An 18,833-nucleotide genomic window follows, 5' to 3' on the forward strand; every position below is an offset into this window, starting at 1 on the left:
GCATGGCTTTCCCACAGGGTCACAAATCCTGCTTCAGTGTGGGCTCTTCCCTTCATGGGTCCACAGGTCCTGCCAGAGCCCGCTGCAGTGCAGGCTTCCCGTGGGGTGACAGCCTGTGTTTGTCCATGGCCTGCGGGTGGAAATCTTCTCCACTGTGAGCCTGCATGGGCTGGAGGGGGACAGCAGCCTCACCATGGGCATAACCATGGGCTGGAGGGGGACAGCAGCCTCACCATGGGCATAACCATGGGCTGGAGTGGGACAGCAGCCTCAGCATGGGCATAACCATGGGCTGGAGGGTAACCTTGCCATGCAAACACACTTTTCTCGCTGGAAAATCTGGGAAGTCTGAGGAGGAAAAGATAAGGGGTGCTAGAGCTGCAGGTGCTAGCTGAGTGCTGGCTGAGAGTTCAAGGTGGTAGTAAAATACTCTTGATGCCTGGAAGACTGTTGTATCAGGAGTTAGTGATCCACTTAATGGCTCGTTCAGGTGTATGACTTTCCCTCCCAACCTCCAGGACTTATGGGTTCCTTTCAACTGTCTTGTGGCATCAGTGATCATGGAGTTATCAGAGTTATACTTCGTGAACTGAAATTTGAAATAATAAAAGTGATTTCACTGCTCAGAGATGATTCTCAAATGATTCTCAAAAAATATGATTCTCAAAAACTGCTAGTACAGCAGTGACATTAATAGTGTGTTTGTGCCTATATGTGTTTTTTTACAATTTTTTACAATTTTTATGACATTCCTCACATTGAAGGGATGGGGAAAATTAAGGCCCAGTGAAAACAAAATGACCCAGAAAATAAATTCTCTTAAACAATAAGAAGAGCAACCCTGATCAGCATTCCCTGAGGTCTTTCATCACTGACCAGGAACCTTGCAATGCAGATTTTTTTAGCTGAGGAAATTCCCTTTGGGCATCTGCTGTCACCAAACTGCACAACTCAGTCTGCAGACCCAAATAGCTCTGAAGGTGACATTGTGTGCCAAACATAGCTGCACAGAAACAATGTGCAGCTTGCAGGCTGATTTTCACTCTACAGATCTTGAAGCAAGTGACTATTCCCACTTCAACACTTTGAAATTAATTTTACACATGGGGGAATACATCCCACAAAAAACCTGCTGGAATTCTTTAGACTGTGAAACATTACCGTAAGTGTTGCTCAGAAATGTTTCAAGGAAGAACCTTACAGATTGCTGTGAATGTGTGCTGTGAATGACCCTTTTCAGGCTGTGTATTTTGATAAACACAGTGTCACAGTTAGGACTCTGCCTCATGTTGTCACATATCTGAACATATGTGAAATGAAACCTCTGAAATTTGGTCCAAAACACTGGAAATGACACAATTATTCATTATAGCAATTTGCATGCCTCTGAAATCCTCCTTCCTTTAAATTTGCATTTTACTTACGAAGTGCTTGCTCTTGATTCTTGGCTTAACAAAAGGCCTCATGTAATGACCAACATCCTCCCTGAAGAGCCCTGTTTCTTGTGCAACATATAATTACCAACAGAGCCAGGACTACATTTCTAGTCCTGGTGAATGAACCATTCCTGCTTCACTTACAATTAGGAAGTCATTACAATTCCATAGTACAATGATACACTGATATTTACTATTTAAGATTTCTGCATCTTATATATCAAGATTTCTTACATTCAGATATCTCAAACATACTGATCTTATATTTTACAGACTGTATCAATCTCCTGTACAAACCAGGAAATGCCTCCATTCTGTGCTTAGATGGAAGTGTAAACAAAAATAGAAAATAAAAAGAAATAGAGGCTGATTACAGAGATGGTAGCAATTTAGCAACTCTAATCAACTCTGTGATACTAAACACTGGAGGAGATTTATAGTCTGCAAAAAACAAAATGCAAGCAACTTTTTACTAATTTAAATGTGAAAGGAAATTTATCAGACTAAGGGCTTGAATGCTGGCTGCTTCCACACAAAACTACTGAAAAGCCAGAGCTCAATAACTGGACTCAGTTTAAATGATGTAGATTCCTTTATCTGCAGCTTAAAGAAGTAAAGTCACTTGGGGGAATTAATCAACCTGCCCACATAGACATAGTCTCTTTCCCAAAGTGTTGTGCATTGATGGTATTTTCCTCCCTTCCACCCCACCTCCCAGCTAAGCTGGAAGTCATGGAGGCATTTAACTCTGCAAATCAACAGTCAAGTCCCACCCCTCTCCCAGGAGCCACCAGCCCATCACAGGTGCATCTCCACAATCCCAGAGGAGCACCCAGAGAACACAACAGCAGACAGGACCCAAATTAGGGATCCAGAGGAAGGAACACCTTGTCCAGACCCCTCCCAGGGCTGTCAGGATGCCTCAGCCCCAGTGTCAAGGTGTCACACAGACTATGATGGGTCAACACTGGATCACCTTTTGGACAGAGGGGTGTAACTGCCATGGGGTTCAAGACACATTATGGGATGTAGGTGAAGAGCATTTTGGAATAGCACAGGACTTATGGGTGTCTAAAAGAGGAAATTAGGTGATTTAGGGAGGAACAAGTGTGGAAAATAGAGGGATACAGAGAGAGTCAAACATAAATAAATCATATTTCTTGTCTGGCCATGTCTTCCACCTGATCAACATGGTCTATACTCTCTTCTGTTTTATATAATCATCCCCCCCGCCCCGGCCACAGCTGTGTAGGTTTTGAGACATTTCAATGTATAATGGTCAACTTGCAGTAAAAATAATGTGGCCATCTAGTGATAAAAGTAAGAAAAATGGGTAGTGATAGTGCATCTTGTTATGCATGTTTGGAAAAATGGATATGCTTTTGGAAGTTTTTATTGATGTCTGAAACAAGCATAACATAACAAACTCATTGTTACCAGCCTGCTTAGACTGCAATATACCTCCACCTGATTCAGAAATGTCAGAAAAGTCCTTGTTTGTCCCAGACCTTGTCTATTTTTCCAGTTTTATATAGGTTTGTCTAACAGAGGTTATTATCTGTCCTTGTATTTTTACCTCATTTGTCATATTTACAATAGTTCTATAATTTTCCTCACTTTTTGAATGTCATGCATTTCACATAAAATGATGCATTTTTAACTTGTCATCTCAAGCAATTTGGTTTTTCTTCCGTTTTTTCTATTTTTTTCCATTTAATATTAACAATAGTTTTATTGTAACTTTTCCTTACATACATTGCTGTTGTTCTTAGTATGACTTCCAACCCTTAACAGAGGGCAACTGAGGCTCTGATATGGGGAAGATCTGTGTCTGTGCACTGGTTTATGGCTCTGTCCACATCTTTATTTATCCTTACTTTATCTTTTGTAAATAATCTCTATCAGTAGGAGCAGCAAAGCTGGCATGAAATTGCAGTTCTATTTGGTACATTACTTATATTCATTTTATGAAATAATCACTGTGATGTCTCACTTGTTCCGTGCTGATGAAGGCCAACTATTATTTGATAAACATTTTGATAAACAGCTTTTCTTCAGTGTTTCAGACACAAAGTAGGAAGCATTAGGTCATAATCTGAATAGTAGTGACAATATTATTGTGTATCTTAAACAAAAGATGACTCATTTAAAATGTGTGCTTCTATGCTTAATTTTTACGGACCATTTCTTTCTATTAAATTTATTATCTGGGACACATATTTTGTCATAGTAAACAATTAAGTTTGCCTTCTGCTTCTAAAATAATTTTAGTTGTTCTACCATTTTAATTAGGTAATCTATCATTATCTTCAAATATCTCCCAAAAGTATGGCTTTGATGCTGCTAGGGTTATCCATAAGGATACATCCAGCCTCCACTGCATCATGGCTTTCTTTCTCCCTTTGTTTTAGAAAATGTGATAAAGGGGCCTCTTGCAACTCATTTTAAGACATTTGTCTGTGCTCAGTTTATTTCTATTCCTTCTGAATTGTTAGGATATAGTTCAATAAAATAATTTTTCATATTTAAATAATAGTTTCTTATGTTGTCAGCTGATTTATACTCTGTCCTGTAAAACTGAGTGTTCTTTCCCATTTTGCTTGCTTATAGTGATGATCCAGACAGCTTTCCTTTTCTATTCATTAAAATTAATTTTTTTCTGTGCTTTCAAAGAGTCCAGTTTTGTAGCCCAATTAAACTAATGAATTTCTGTACTTTCTCTCAGTTTAGGCTCTCAGTTTTTACATAGTTTCTAAGTTTAGAGACAATTAAATACAAAGAGTTGCAGAAGAGCCTCGTTGAACAACTGCAGGGAAAATACATTAGATAATACTCAGTGTTGACAGATGTAAATTGGAGTAGATTACAGAACAGACCTAGCCTTCAGTACAGAACAGTGGGCTCTGACCTCACCACCAGTTTTCAAAGGAAGAGATGCTGGAAATTTTAATAAGCACTTTCATGAATATATCAGCGTACTCATAAAAGAAAACAGAATGGAAGGATTGGTTAAGTAAGGGCAGAGAATAAAATAAAAATGTCAAACACCACTGTATAAAGCATTATCACATCTTGAATATAGTACCTTGAATCAGCTCTGGAGCCTTATTTAAAAGAGGATGTAGTGGAATTGAGAAGGAACAAAGAAATGCAGCTTGGATGACTAGAGATGCAGCAAATGAAGTCCTAGTGTATTGCTACTGTAAACTAGGAAATGTTACAAAGAAATTATCATATATATTTCATATACTCACCTCTTCTATTTGCTATCAAGTATCATGGTTAAATGAAAACAGATAAAACATAAATATTCATCTACTGAAAATTTTGGAAATAAAAATTTTACATAAGACTTAAATATGTATATGATATGACAAAAACCAGCATGATCATTGTTTAATATTTATTTGAAAAGGCGCTTCACATGCACCACTAAATAAGCTCAGAACCAGTGATTATTTTCTATATATAGGTTTTTCAATCATTACTTCTTGCTGCATTCACTGTTAGGGGAAAGAATACCTTGGATGTTCACACACAGGAATTTCTGACCTAGAATAATTCTTATAATCAATGCTCAAGGAATAAAGTCCTTCAGTCCTTCCTTTGACAGTGATAGTCAAAGTGACCTATTTCCTTTACTTTTTTATTTTCACTTCACTCTGTCTCCTGTTTCACAGCAAAGCACTTAGTAAATTTTCAATTGTCCTTCTTTTTGACCTGAAAAATTAATCAAATTATGGTACATAATGGTATTTTTACAATCCAGAAAGTATTCTTTATACACTGCTTTAATCTACATAATGTACAAAGCAATGCTTCTCTAAGCAGAGGAAAAATCAAACTGCAGGAGAAATCAATTTCTCCAAAGGAGCTCTCACTCGAATCTCAGTTTTTCTCCAGGTGATTTATTAAAACATCAGATGCCACCTGGTATTTCCCAGCTTCTCTGAGTAAACTCTCAGGTTCTTTGATCTCTCTGTCTACCTTTCTCTGGCTGGCAGAACATTTATGAACCAATACATGGGAAGGGTAATTAGCTCAGCTATTCTTTGCCTGTGATTGGATTTTGGATGATGCTTTCAGGTGAGGAGGTGGTGACTTTCAGTGTTTTACTTTCAAAACATTTGACATGTTTCTTACCCCAGCTTCTATGAAGGATAGAAACTATGACCAATGCATGAAGAAAATGTTTCTTACCATCACTGCAGAGGATGCCAGACCTTCCATATGGACACAAGCAAACAGCATCTCGCCTGGACTTTGGAAAACATGTAGCACCATTTCCACATGGATTTTCATCACAAGTTGCAAACTGGCAGAGTTTTCCAGTGTAGAGTTTAGGGCATTCACAATACCAATTTTCTTCATCACTGACAAATTTAAATTAAAACAAGCAAAGAGAAAAGTGTAAGTAGCAAAATACACTCAAAACAAGCACAATAAGATTTACACTTAGAGAAAATCTGTGCCATCTGACTTATGGTTGTAATAGATTTGTTTTTACTAGTGTCCCTGGTATTAGACATGCCAGAATGCCTTATTGGTGACTTAAGATGACATTTTCTTTTGGGTTTAATTTAATATTTTAATTTTTCTTTTTTTTTGCTGGAGAGATATGTGACTTTTCTGACGTCTCACAAGTTATTTGTGCTGCTGCTTTCACATCAGAGCCAAAATAACTGCTACAGGAAAACAGGTCTTCTATTACATCTGAAAAAATGGAAGTATGTGAGAATAAAAAATGAAAGTTACTAGTTTATTTTGCAAATGGAAACATTGTGTGTATATTCAAGTACTATGTACAGCTTGTATGTATACAGTAGGATGCAAAAAATCCTGAAATATGAACACTTGCAGGAGTGATTATATTGAACTTGAAACAGAATAAACAAGTAATACCTCTGCTATCATATAACTTATGGTTTTGGTCACAGAAAGAATATTAGAATAGGCAAAGATAAAAAAAAAGTTGTAATCAGTCTTGAGGGTTGACAAAACTGATGTTTAGAAATGTACATATTCTGGCTGTACCAATTTTTTTATAGTATTTAAAGATAGCACAATGACACATATGGTAGGAAGACCAAAAACAGAGAGGAAAACAAGAGTACAGGATGTTACCATCTATCACTTATTATAAATATAATTTCACAAAGGGTCTTATTTGATTTTTCCCTTATATTATGGCTAAAAATAGATAGACACCTAGACAGCTAGATAGGTCAGTTAGACAGCTAGATAGGTCAGTTCCTGTGATTGCTCAGTGTTCTTGTACATCCACAATATTGAACAGAAACATGTCTGTCTTTTACTTGGAAAGGTCACATGTGCCCGTGGGTATGAATTCAGAAGATATGGTGCATGTTGTATCAAATCACACTCATTGTGCTTTTCCAATAATAGCATAATCATTAGGATGAGTGCTGATAAAATTTTGAATACTTGCGATTTCTAAAAATTCATTGTCTGCCTATAATATCCATGCAATCAGGTTAAAGAAAACAATCTGGAGCTGAAAGACCTCCTGTATTTTTTAAAAGAGGGAAATAAGTAAGTCTTGTGACAGTCCTTGCTCAAAGCAGTTGATTACTGTGTTCCTGAACTGACCACCCGCAGAGCTGGGGAGTGAGGATCTCAGCTTGAGAGTCTACCAGAATGAATCTCATGAATAATGCCTCCAGACATCTCTGCAAAAGAAAATTGCTATCAGCTGCAATAATAAATTTCTGTGTGTAGCCTATTCTATTTATAGATCTGCTGCAGACAGCAGGAGAGGAATCTAAATGAGATACTGGATTGCTTTTATTTGTGCAGCATTGAGACTCCTGCTTTCCGAGGTTTTAATATCAACACTACACAGTTCAGCTAATTAAAAAAGCATTAATAAACTGAATTATTCCTGGAAATTTACAATTGTTGGTGATGATTTTTAGTTATCAAACGTGTTTCAGTTTGTTTACAGAAGAAAAGGCAGATCATCGCTGCTGACAGCCATAAAGCACAGACTTTAGTCTTCACCTTTAAAGAAAAAATTTTCATAGATTATTTAAATGACCTGTATATGCCAACATTGGCCATTTCTTTTTATAATCATACTTTTGCTGTTGTGGAGAAAGTTTTTATAAGAAATTGTTAGTAATTTATGGTTAACAAAATATGACATTTCACTATTGATGCCATAACATTCTAATAGCAAAGAAGAATGATTCCTGATAAGGCCAAAAAAACAGTTTTTAAAAAGTTCTACAAAATAATATAAAGCTTGAAAATATAACAGCTAACCACAGAGAAAAAAAATGACCACATCCATTTCACAATTCACAAGAATTCATATCTAAAGTCCCAAATAACTTATTCTCTTTCAAAGCACGATGTAACTGTACTAGGTTAAGAGAAGGACAAGATTTCCCATAGTCTACTGAATTAATCTCAGATGCAAGAAACACATAATGCTCAAATGACCAAGAACTTCCCCTAGGTAGATTTCACAATTTCATGATGGCCTGCTACCCTTTATAAATGCAAGAAGGAAATGAAAGGGGACAGAAAATCAGAATGGTAATATCTTTTGCCTATGCTGTACCCCTGTGAATGAGTCCAAGACAAACTTATTGGATAATAACATACATGAGCTGAAGAAAGTTAAAAACAAGAAAAATACTAGAATTTTGAAGATGAAGAACAAGAAACAAATCTGGAGTGTTTTGCAGAAATGTTAGCGTTTGAGTTCAGATCCAGAGCATGCTTTTGCAGAAAATCTACTGGCTGTCCCCTGTTGAAATGCTTTGTTCCACAATGTGTCTTTAGAGTACATAAACTGAAGGCCTTTCTAGTGAACCTGCACCAGAAGATTGCCTCACACCTCAAGTTGCTTCAACTATATCGACTCAGCATTCAGACCCAGACCGGGTCTAGTGTGAGTCAAAGCTTCTCGAAACATTAATAATGGGGATGTTGGGTCCTCAGCACCAATTGATTTGATCTGCAAATCTATACTTATTGAACCACATTACCTATTAATATGGATGCAGATTTATAAGCCATCAAAATAAAATCATGCAGCCATGTTGCATACCAAAAAAAGGTCCAGATTTTACACCAGAGCACTGACAAACTCCAGGAGTTAATAGGAAAACAAACAAAACCCTAACTATTAAGAATCATATGAAAGAAGAAAGGCACAAACAGTGAGAGAAAATGGGAGAAAAGACAGAAATAGTGTAGTAAAGGAGTGAAAGACACAAGAATATTTCAAGAGCACCATCAGCTCATGTCTCCAGACTTATGATACAGGGAAAAAAAAGGTGTAGGGAAAATGAACCATTCCTTGACATTATTACAATCCTCTGAAATGGGAAGTGACATATTTTGTATTACCATTTCCCATATTAAGATATTCCTTTGATCTATGGTTTAGATATTAGATTGGAAAGAAAGTCACCAGAAATATTTGCATGATATGACATGGTGTTGGTAATTCAGTGATACAATTTCTCTTCTTGAATCAATGTTACATCAGTGACCTGGTTTAATGAAATCCAAGTTTTCTATAAGATTGACAGCTTTGGGATTCCAACAGAGACTGTGGTAATTTATTTATTTTAAATATTGCACAATACAGAGGAGATTGGATTGAAATACATTAGTAATCCAGTCACAGCTGTATTTAACCAGCTGTTAAAAGTCTGCTTTTGACTTAAGTCAATTCTGTTTTAGAAAAAAAAGATTATAATCTCACTTTACAATGTGTCACAGACATCATCTGTACTCTACACAGGAAGTGTTGTGTTTGCCCAGTGCAGAGTATAATTTTCTATATTCCTGCGTTTTTTCCATCTCTAAAGTGGGAGTACAATGAAAGCACTGTACATGCCCTTTGTGTAGTTTTGTGCAAGAGGGCTTCCCTGAAAGTAGGCACACTCAAAACCCTTTAATCATGATCTTTAAGGTCCCTTCCAACACAAAGCATTCTATGATTCTATGATTCCATGGTTGTACTGTGTGTCACAATGGGTTCAATGTTTAATGACACAGGTTCTTTTAGTGCCTTCATTATATTATCTGTAATGAAGCTATGGAAGTTGGAGGGAACAGCTCCTTCAGTCAATAAGTAGTAAACGTAATTCAATTTATTTTCAAGTTGTTACTATTATGTTTTCCTAGCACTCTTTTGTTTTAAATTACTAGAAAGTGAAAGGACTGTCATACTTTTCTAGTTTAAGCTTTAAGTTTAATTATGCTTCGTGCAAAGATTCATTAAATTGCTTCCCAGAAAACACCAGCATAATGCAAAGGCAATTACAATCTTCCTTTGAAAGCTTTGTGTAATAGATAAATCCACAGAAACTCACTGCAGCCAGAAGGATAACCTTATCTCATCAATAATCTTAAAAATATCAAAGGACAATATATAAAGGAGGTGTTTCTTCCTCACGCACAGCATGTGTTTTTGGCATATAATGTATCTGCCAATCTTTCCTTCTATTATACAGCTCCTGAAATCAGTTCAGCTTTCCTGCTGCTTTAGTACTTTTCACTCAGGTTTCCTCAATTACGGTATCTTGTGTAGCTCTGAATGCTTTTGTTATCTTTACTGTTTTGAATCATTTTTTCCCCTGTCTGGAAGCATTATTCTGCAAATTCTCTCAATTCACTTTAATTTGCTTTTTCCTTTCACTGAAAGCATTTATGTATTGGGTTTGTGTGATCAGGTTTTGGTAGTGGCAGGGACCTACAGGGGTGGCTTCTGTGGGAAGCTGCCAGAAGCTTCCCCCATGTCCAACAGAGCCAAAGACAGGTGGCTGGGAGATGGACCTGCCACTGGCCAAGGCTAAGTCCATCAGCAATGATTGCAATGCCTTCGGGATAATGTAGTTAAGAAGCAGGGAAGCAGCCCTCACAGCAGCCCATGCTGGAGCAGGATCCTGGCAGGACCATGGCCCTGTGGAGAGAGGAGCTGTGCTGAATCAGGTTTGTTGGTAGGACTCATGTTTCTGTGCCTTGGAACACACACTGGAGGAGCAGCTCCTAAAGTACTGCAGCCCATAGCCCTTCCCATATTGAAGAAGTTAATGAAGGACTGTTTCCTGGAATCCCACACTGAAGCAGGAGAAGAGTGAGGAGCCCATCCATTGAGGAGGAGGGAGCAGAAGAGACTTATGACGAAATGACTGCAACCCACATTTCCCATTCCCCTGTGCCACTGCTGGGGTGGAGGTAGAGAATTTGGGAATGAAGCTGAGGCCAGAAAGAAGGAATAGGTGAAGGGAAGGTGATTTGAGATTTGATTTTATGTCTCTTTACCCTACTCTGATTTGATTTGTTTAATAAATTTTTTTTTTCCCAAAATTAAACCTATTTTGCCCATGACAGCCTGATCCATGAGCCTTTCATCATCATCTCACCCTTGGGCAGCTGAGGAGGATAGAGCAGATCTGGTGGGCACCTGGTGCACACCCAGGTTCAACCCACCAAAACTTTCTAAACTGCTTTTCTTTTTATACAGGCTCTCTTTAAACCAAGAGCAAATCACTTGTGAATTAAGTTGATTTGAAAAACTCATAGGGAAAATGTTTGGAGATTGGTTGGGTGCACTCATGGAGGAACTGTTTGGCTAAAATTTTATTTGGGGCTGAGTTATACTGGTTTTATTGCAGACTAAAGAGGCTATAACTTTTAAATGATACTTCTGAATTATTAGATTTAGATTGAAATACTTGAATGGAAAAGCTACAATCCCACTTCAAAAAGAGAACATGAGGGACAAAAAGGTTCCAACACCTTGCTTGCCTCTTGTTAACATAGAAGAAAAAACCATTGTGTACAAACTGATTCAACTGTAGCAGAAAATTAATTTATAGAACCTGAATAAAGCTTTGTCCATCCCAGTCAGACAGCAGTGAGCATCTGCTCTATCTTATCATTATGCATACGAGTTTCCTTGAGCAAGAATACAATCTTTAAACTCTACCTAAACTGTAGGAAGTTTCCTGGAGTTTGATTTAGCTGTGATTTGGGAAGGACAGAATTTGATTTATGGAAATAAGAAGGAAGAGAAACTCTTGCTTATTGGCAATTATCTATTTCAGACCTTCAAAAATGACATTATTTTCAGGAGTTCATGATGGTTTTAATTTATTTTGCAATGTACTAATTGAACTTACTAGCACAGTACTAACTTTTCAGGATCATGAAGCCTATTCTAGCATCTTTTATAATCACTCTTAGATTCCATTTTCCACTCACTTGGTAGACATGCAAGATTCCACAACCATCCCATGAAGGATACATACATTAAAATGTATGATGCATAAAAAGTTCTGCCCATTAACATGTCAGTTATGACAATTCCTGTCAAAAGAGGATGAACAACTGTGGCATCAAGCACTTCTAGACTGATAACACTTAATGACAGACGGCTAAGGATCCCTCAGAAAAAGTACAACAAGTAATGGCTGGTAAAAACAATCTCTCTGGGCAGAAATCCATTCCCTGACCACATCTAGAAAGAGAAATAATGATCTGTCAGGCTGGATCCAGTGCAAGGGCCATAATTAGCTCTAACATTACTCCTTTCTTGAATCTTGGCCTTTTCAGTTAAATCTACATTTTGTCCTTCCTTGTGTTGTATTCGAAAAATAGTCAATAGATGTTCACATATGCTAAATATATTTATAGATATTCTTTTCTTTTAAAGTTGAAAGGCTATGATTTTGATAATAAAAAATTAGTACAATGTGAAACATGTCCAGGTAAGCATATAAATGTTTTCAGCAGCATAAGATTGAAGGCAGGTCTCCAAATCTTACTGAAATATGCAGCCTAAATTCTGTTTGTCCTTCAAAACTCTATCATAATTCCCTATGACAGAAAATTTCCAATTGCTCGCAGCAGTCCCTAGGGCTCTAAACAGTCTTTGTTTCAATATCTCTACTATTTGCAGAAGGACTTGGAAGTACCATACCCAAAGTGTGACATTGAACATTAGTCTGCATCATGCTGCTTGTTGCAGTGCTTTCATTAAACTTGCATTGTATATTATTACTAATTTCTATTAGAAATTTAAAGCAATCTTTAAGCAAAAAAACATTAGTTACTTCAATTTTGGATGGATTTATAGGCTGCAGAACTACACAACAGTATTTTCCAAGATGTCAGCCTCATTACAGAGCAGCTGTAGTTTGCTAGAATAATTGTGAGGAGAGAGGAAACAAATTTGCAGGGCAAAATCTTTAATAGTTTGTAAAATAGCAGCATTTACTTTAAATACACAGCATAATAACTTTGAGCTATAATGGCTATGTTTTAAATCCAGAATTGTCTACCTTGGAAAGTGGAAAAAAAAATAGTGCATATCTAAGCAGTCATTATACTTTAGCAGTCATTATACTTTTCTCTCTTTATCAGTTATTATTAATTTCTTTTCCTGCTTCTAAGAGTGTTTTTGTATTTATGCATTTATTATTTTGAGCTTCCATAGATGCTAACTATTCCATTCTGAATTCAACTTGCAAAAAGAAGCTTCCATTACCAGTTTTTGATGGCATTGTCACCATCTGTGACAGTTCTACCAATCTGCAACTCTAATAATCAGCTGAGGCTCAGCACCTCTTTCATGTCTATTATCTTTTTCTGTTTTAAAAACATTCTGAATCACAAGGGTTTGATCATCAGTTCTTTCTTTTAAGCCTGGTCTTGAGGCTGGAAGACATAAATGTCTTAAGAGCTTACATAAAAGATAAGTTAAACTTTGAACTTGCAGGGCATCATCACCTTCCTATGGTGATTTTCCTTGTTCAACTGATTTCTTATACTTCCTGGGTATTCAAATGTAGAGCCTTCTCTTCAACCCTAGGTATCTCCTCATGTCTTAGTTTCAAATCAGTCTCTGAGATTTTTGTTTCTAGCTCAACGAAATGGAGATAATTTTGCACATAATGCAGTGTAATATTTACAGATAAGAACTTATGTTTATAAACATATAAAATGTATTCTAAGCTATGAATGGAAATAGCTATTACGAAAGGCTCTATGGAAAGCTGACAACATCACAAGTGACCAGGTAAACCAAGCTGATTTGAACTGATGAAAACTTTATCATTCACTTTGGATAGTCCTTTCTTTAACTATCCTGAAAAACCAGAAGAAAGAAATTCTGAAGGAATGAACTTCATGGAGGAAAACCTGAATAAAATCTTTCTCTAATGGCTCATCTTTTCTCATTGAATCTTCAACTTATTTTTCTCAGTGATTGCCAAAAGAACCTTTGTACGTTTGTTCATTTCTTAATGAAAACATAAAATTGGGTGCACAGGCATGTGCTCTGCTTTTTCTCTGAACAGCTAACAAGAGCCACAGCCTAGAAAGAGCAAGTCTCCATGGATAATGCTTTACCATGGAAGGGAATGACTGTGAGTCATAGTTACACAACAGTATTTTAGCCTTTTTCAGAAAGTTGTATCGCTTCACTTTGCCTGTAAATTTTGTACATAGTTTCTGATATTTAAATCCTATTAGTTGTCTACCCATGGGCCTTAGGAGCTTTTTGTTTTTTGGGTTTTTTTTTTTTTTTTTCTGATTCCTTAAGTTAAGAAAGGAGAAGATAATATTCCTCTGCACAAATCATGTCTCAAGCAGTAAGCATTTGCAGAGTAGCATCTGTGTTTGAACAGTGGCCAGTGAAATGTAAGCCCTTGTTTTTTGTGACTATGAATCACAGAAAATATGATTTTATAATAACATATATTAATGTATATTAAAAGTGTATTTGTACCATGTCATGGTAATTAACATATTAAAAATGCACCACTGATCTAATCAGTAAAAGTAGCACTGCAGAAGCCTGCCTGGACTTTTACACATTTTTTGAAAGTATTTGAGCTCTAACTAAATGTCACTGTCAACAGAAAATATGTTTTCAACCTGTTTTTTTCAACCTCTAATGAAATTAATTAATTGCTGTCTATACAGCATACCAGACTGTAGCCTCTAAAACATCAAATCCTATGAATGTTGTAGGCTGAGTTAATTTCTATTAACATCTGTATCTAGACCATATGATTGATATAATATGATAGGATATATTATATTATGAAGCTTGAGGTGATCTATGAATGACACAAGGAATTGCATTTGCCATATATTTTACAGATTTATTGCTTACAAAAGGTGGTAGATTAGCCAAAATTCCTTGGATGGTGCAAACTAGATAACGTGTTTCCTTACCAATGACCAAGGTGATTTCTTTGCCTTAAAAGGAAATGCAAATCTCTGTGTCTTTTCAACTTGTAGTTTGACTGTCCAGAGCTTTAACTCTAATACAGATAAGCCCTAGAATTTTAAATAAGACTCTGGGAATTTCCCAAATAGCTTTTTACAGCCTTCAGACTAGCACATCATCAATTACACAATGTGACTGAATTGTAAGGTCATGTTTGAAGAACACTGGTTTTCAGGAATCACCTCACATCTAATGGTACAAAAGTCTAGATTTGAATCTTATCTCAGCCCAACAGTGGTGTTTCATCCTGGAGATGAGACTACACCGTAAGCATGGAATGTGTGATGCTGAAATCCAGAGAAGGAAAAAATAAATCTATGTACCCTAGACCTATGTGTTTCTTAGAATAAGACTAGTAAAAATTGGCCTCCTTTGGGCACTGGAACCTGAGTGCAGTATAAAGACTCCCCATAAAAATTAAATACTATTTTTCTTTAGTTCCAAAGAAACCCCCATCTTTTAAAGCTTCCAGGCGAATATCCGCTGTCTGTCTCTATTATATTTTTGAGATTCACTTTCTTCCCCATGGAGTTCAGATATTTTCTTCTGCTGTTGGGAATAAAAGAGGAAAAGAAAGCTCCAACACTGTTCCTTTCTCTTCCTTTCTCTGGAGTACCACCAGCTCTTAGAAGGAGCAAGAAAGTACTGCATGATAGGATTTTTGTTTATACTTTAATTGAAGTGTAGGAGGCTAAGGAAAACTTCATTCCATTTGTCCATGCCCCTAACAAAATTTCTACAATTAATTCAATCTAAGCTCTTTCTTTAAATGACATCAAAGGTAGGTCACTACAAAAACTGAAAACAAAAACCAGCTAGAAAAGTAAATGTGTATGAAGGGCCAAACCTTGACTGCCCTGTCACAGTTTCCTCCTACTAAAATGAAAGGCAATATATAAGAGAGTGCACAAAGCTTTTACAGATAGTAATTGCTTAAGCTTGCACAAATAACTGAACATGAAAAGGACAAAAGAAGTACTGAGTAATAGAACTACTGAAAATATTGTCTGAAGTGAAAAGATAGCAATCACCATGTGCTTTCAATTTTGTTACAATATGCTTTTTATCAATAGCTTGAGTTGTTCTGTCTTGTAGGTTGACCTTTGACTGTTGCCTCAGCTCTGAATTTCACACATTCTTCAATGATGGCTATGACTTATGAAGGATATAAAATGCCCTGAAGACCGTAAAATCAAATACTATAAAACTGAGTATTGGCATTTTTCAAATGTGCAAGAACTATAGCTGTTACAGTTGTCCAGTTGCTGAGAATTAGCACAGTTGGTGACACACCCAGAGAATCTGATGTAAAGTGCAGCAGAAGAAGCCTGATTTGTAGCTGATCTTTATAAATGGTACAAAAGGCCATTTGTGCATCATTTTCTCAAACAGACCTATCTTCAGTCTCTCTCTAGCTTGTACTCAAGAGGTCAGATGAGTCAGGTCATCTGATTTATTTGCAGCAAAAGCTAAATCATTATATTGAAAAAAGTAAAACACAGGAGAATGTACAATAGAGGGAAACAGTTGCATCGTGACATCATTAGCAGTACTGTTATCTGCTTTCCAATTCCCTTCAGAGAAACAGCTCAGTTTCTCTTGCTATCATGATGCTGACCCATTTCTTCACATCTATGTAGATGCATAACAGGAAGTTATTCTGTCAATCTGGCTCTGTTGGCTACAAAACCTTGTAAATTTGGGGGAATGAAAACAAGCAGTTCTTTTAAATAAGATGCTTGAACTTATAAATGAATTATTTAAATAACCTAGATTAAGATTAGAAAAGCATATGTAACAATCTGCATTTAATCATAAAGGATTTTGGAGTAGTTTTGTCAATAAAGCAGACAAAAGATTTAATGTTATTTTCTGGATATAGAGTGTCTATAACTAAGATTTAGCAAGGCAGTGCCTGTGACAATACTAACTTTTGAAGGTAAATGAGTTTCTTTACACCTTTTGAACACTTTTTATTTTCCATACACCTTTTGAACACTTTTTATTTTCCAATGTGCATCAACATGATGTCTGTCCATGTAAAATGAAGGTACTGGAGTAATTGTAGTGACAATCTGATATTACACTATCTCATTCTAGTGTCTGAATATTTTACAGATACTGCTCTTCACTGCCAGGTGGAGTGAGAAGTACTCTAACCTCTAATACATGCTGTACTCTTCTGACAAAAACACTTCTGAACTTCTGATGCAGTAGCAAGGATGGTGATTTGAAAAGTGTATCCATATTTTTGCCATAAAGTTTTGATGTGTCTGTGTCTATACAGCAGAATGAAAAGATCGTGGAAGTTGAATTAGACATATTTAACTTCATTGTAATTAGCACTGCTACCACTACCATCTTCAGTGAACACGTGATGGGATGTTTCATTCATGCTGCTAATTCTTCAAGGACAATAGTGCTTTTTGCAGATCACTAGCATGTATTGATATTATTACTCATTCTATCTTCATGAAAACTATTTTAGTTGTGCCTTTTTGCAACCATTATCTCTTCATTTTGCTTTATAGGGATGTCTGCTATGTATCCATAGAAACAAGCACAGAATGAACTGTAATGCCTTGTGGTCATGTTTGTTTTGAAGTTACCACATAAAGGAAGTAAGAATGCCTTATTAAAAAAGAAGAAAAAAAAAAAAAAGAAAAAATGAAAAAGAAAACGGAGCTCTAATGCAGCAAGAGGAGAGTGCACATTTTAACCTCTCCTGCTTACTTCTTTTAGTCAATTTCTAACAAATATGTTACAAAGCCATATTGACTGCAATATTAATGAAGGGATTTCTTCCTTATGTTCTTTCCTATTCATTGATATCAGTGCTCCTATAAGTGAAATGCACATTAGAGTTAATAAGGGCAACTAATATCTCAGTTAGGCTGCGAAAGAAACCATCTGTTTGTGGTTGAAGAATGATTGAGTAGGTGTTTGGAGTTTTCCCAGGCTTTCAGGTTCACTTGACCAAATTATGACAGTACTACCAAAAACAGGTGATCTTGAAAATCACAGCTTTTCACACACTGTAACACAAATAGGCATTATTAAAATCAGAAATTTAATTTCAATTCTCAGTTGAAAGCAGGTGAACTGGAATTCCATTCTGTATTTTTGGACTGCTTTGCTTTAATATTAGAGATGTATTGACAAAAACTAACCCCTGAGTACCAACTAAACCTCAGTTCTCCCAATTTATGCTATACACCTCTTCAAAGGTAGGAGCAGATTGTACCAATTGTTGTGGTTATACTGATTATTCCTAGTTCAGAACAACAGACCCTTTCATGCTTCCACTGCTGACTTCAATATTCTTAATTTCTAAAGAGAAGTTGAAAAATGCTCCCAGAAACCTTCCAAGACACTTGGGTACTTAAAGGCTCATCTAAAACAGGGTCAGCAGTCCAAAAGTTATTTCAGACCTGTACCATAAATTTCCCTAGACTCCTGAGAACTTGATAGAGTCTCAGGTTATGTAGCACATTTTTACAAGTGTAAAATTTAAAACTACAAGTGTCATCTGTGCTATCCAAATCAATTACACGACTAAAAAATGAAAATATTTTCTTTGTTAACAGATTCCATTTTCTGATGAGCAGAGGTTTTCTACAGCCTTTTTAAGACATTCAGAACTGGAAGGTAGTTCCCTGGAGGCAAGGTCCTACCACATCTGAATGACTTTCACATCAAAGGATGTTTCTCTTGCAGCTTCCACCTGTAACTGAGTTTCCAACATAACAGAGTTTAACCTGTGGAAGGGTCAGACCACGGTGTGAATGTTCAGCTTGTCTGAACCAGATGACTGGTTTCATGAGGATCATAATCTTTAACACAATGGCAGATGCTTTAATGCAGACAATGATCTCTATGAAACCACTTAAGAACTACAGAAGCTGGTAAAAAACGTGAATTTTTTTATGCATGTGCTTCTTCTCTTTGAAAAAAAAAAAAAAACCTGAAAAGTTAATATTAAAAAAATATACTGTTGTGTGACAAATCAGGATGCGGTACAAATCAAATTATTACAAAATCAAAATAAGAAAGATTAGATTTGCCTACAGAGTTGATAATTACATTTTTTTGTGTATTGGATATTGAAGAAAAGG

General features: G+C 36.3%; 1 protein-coding gene across 1 annotated transcript in view; it reads right to left on the reverse strand.

Annotated features, from left to right (window-relative positions):
- Window positions 1–18,833, reverse strand: part of EYS (eyes shut homolog) — a 718,715-nt gene that overhangs the window by 45,878 nt on the left and 654,004 nt on the right. The window contains exon 41 of the mRNA XM_066314978.1: window positions 5,637–5,809. Within this exon, the coding sequence (XP_066171075.1) occupies window positions 5,637–5,809 (173 nt within the window). The remainder of the gene's footprint in view (window positions 1–5,636; window positions 5,810–18,833) is intronic.

This window comes from Sylvia atricapilla, chromosome 3, assembly GCF_009819655.1.
Source record: "Sylvia atricapilla isolate bSylAtr1 chromosome 3, bSylAtr1.pri, whole genome shotgun sequence".
Taxonomy (NCBI): Eukaryota; Metazoa; Chordata; class Aves; order Passeriformes; family Sylviidae; genus Sylvia; species Sylvia atricapilla.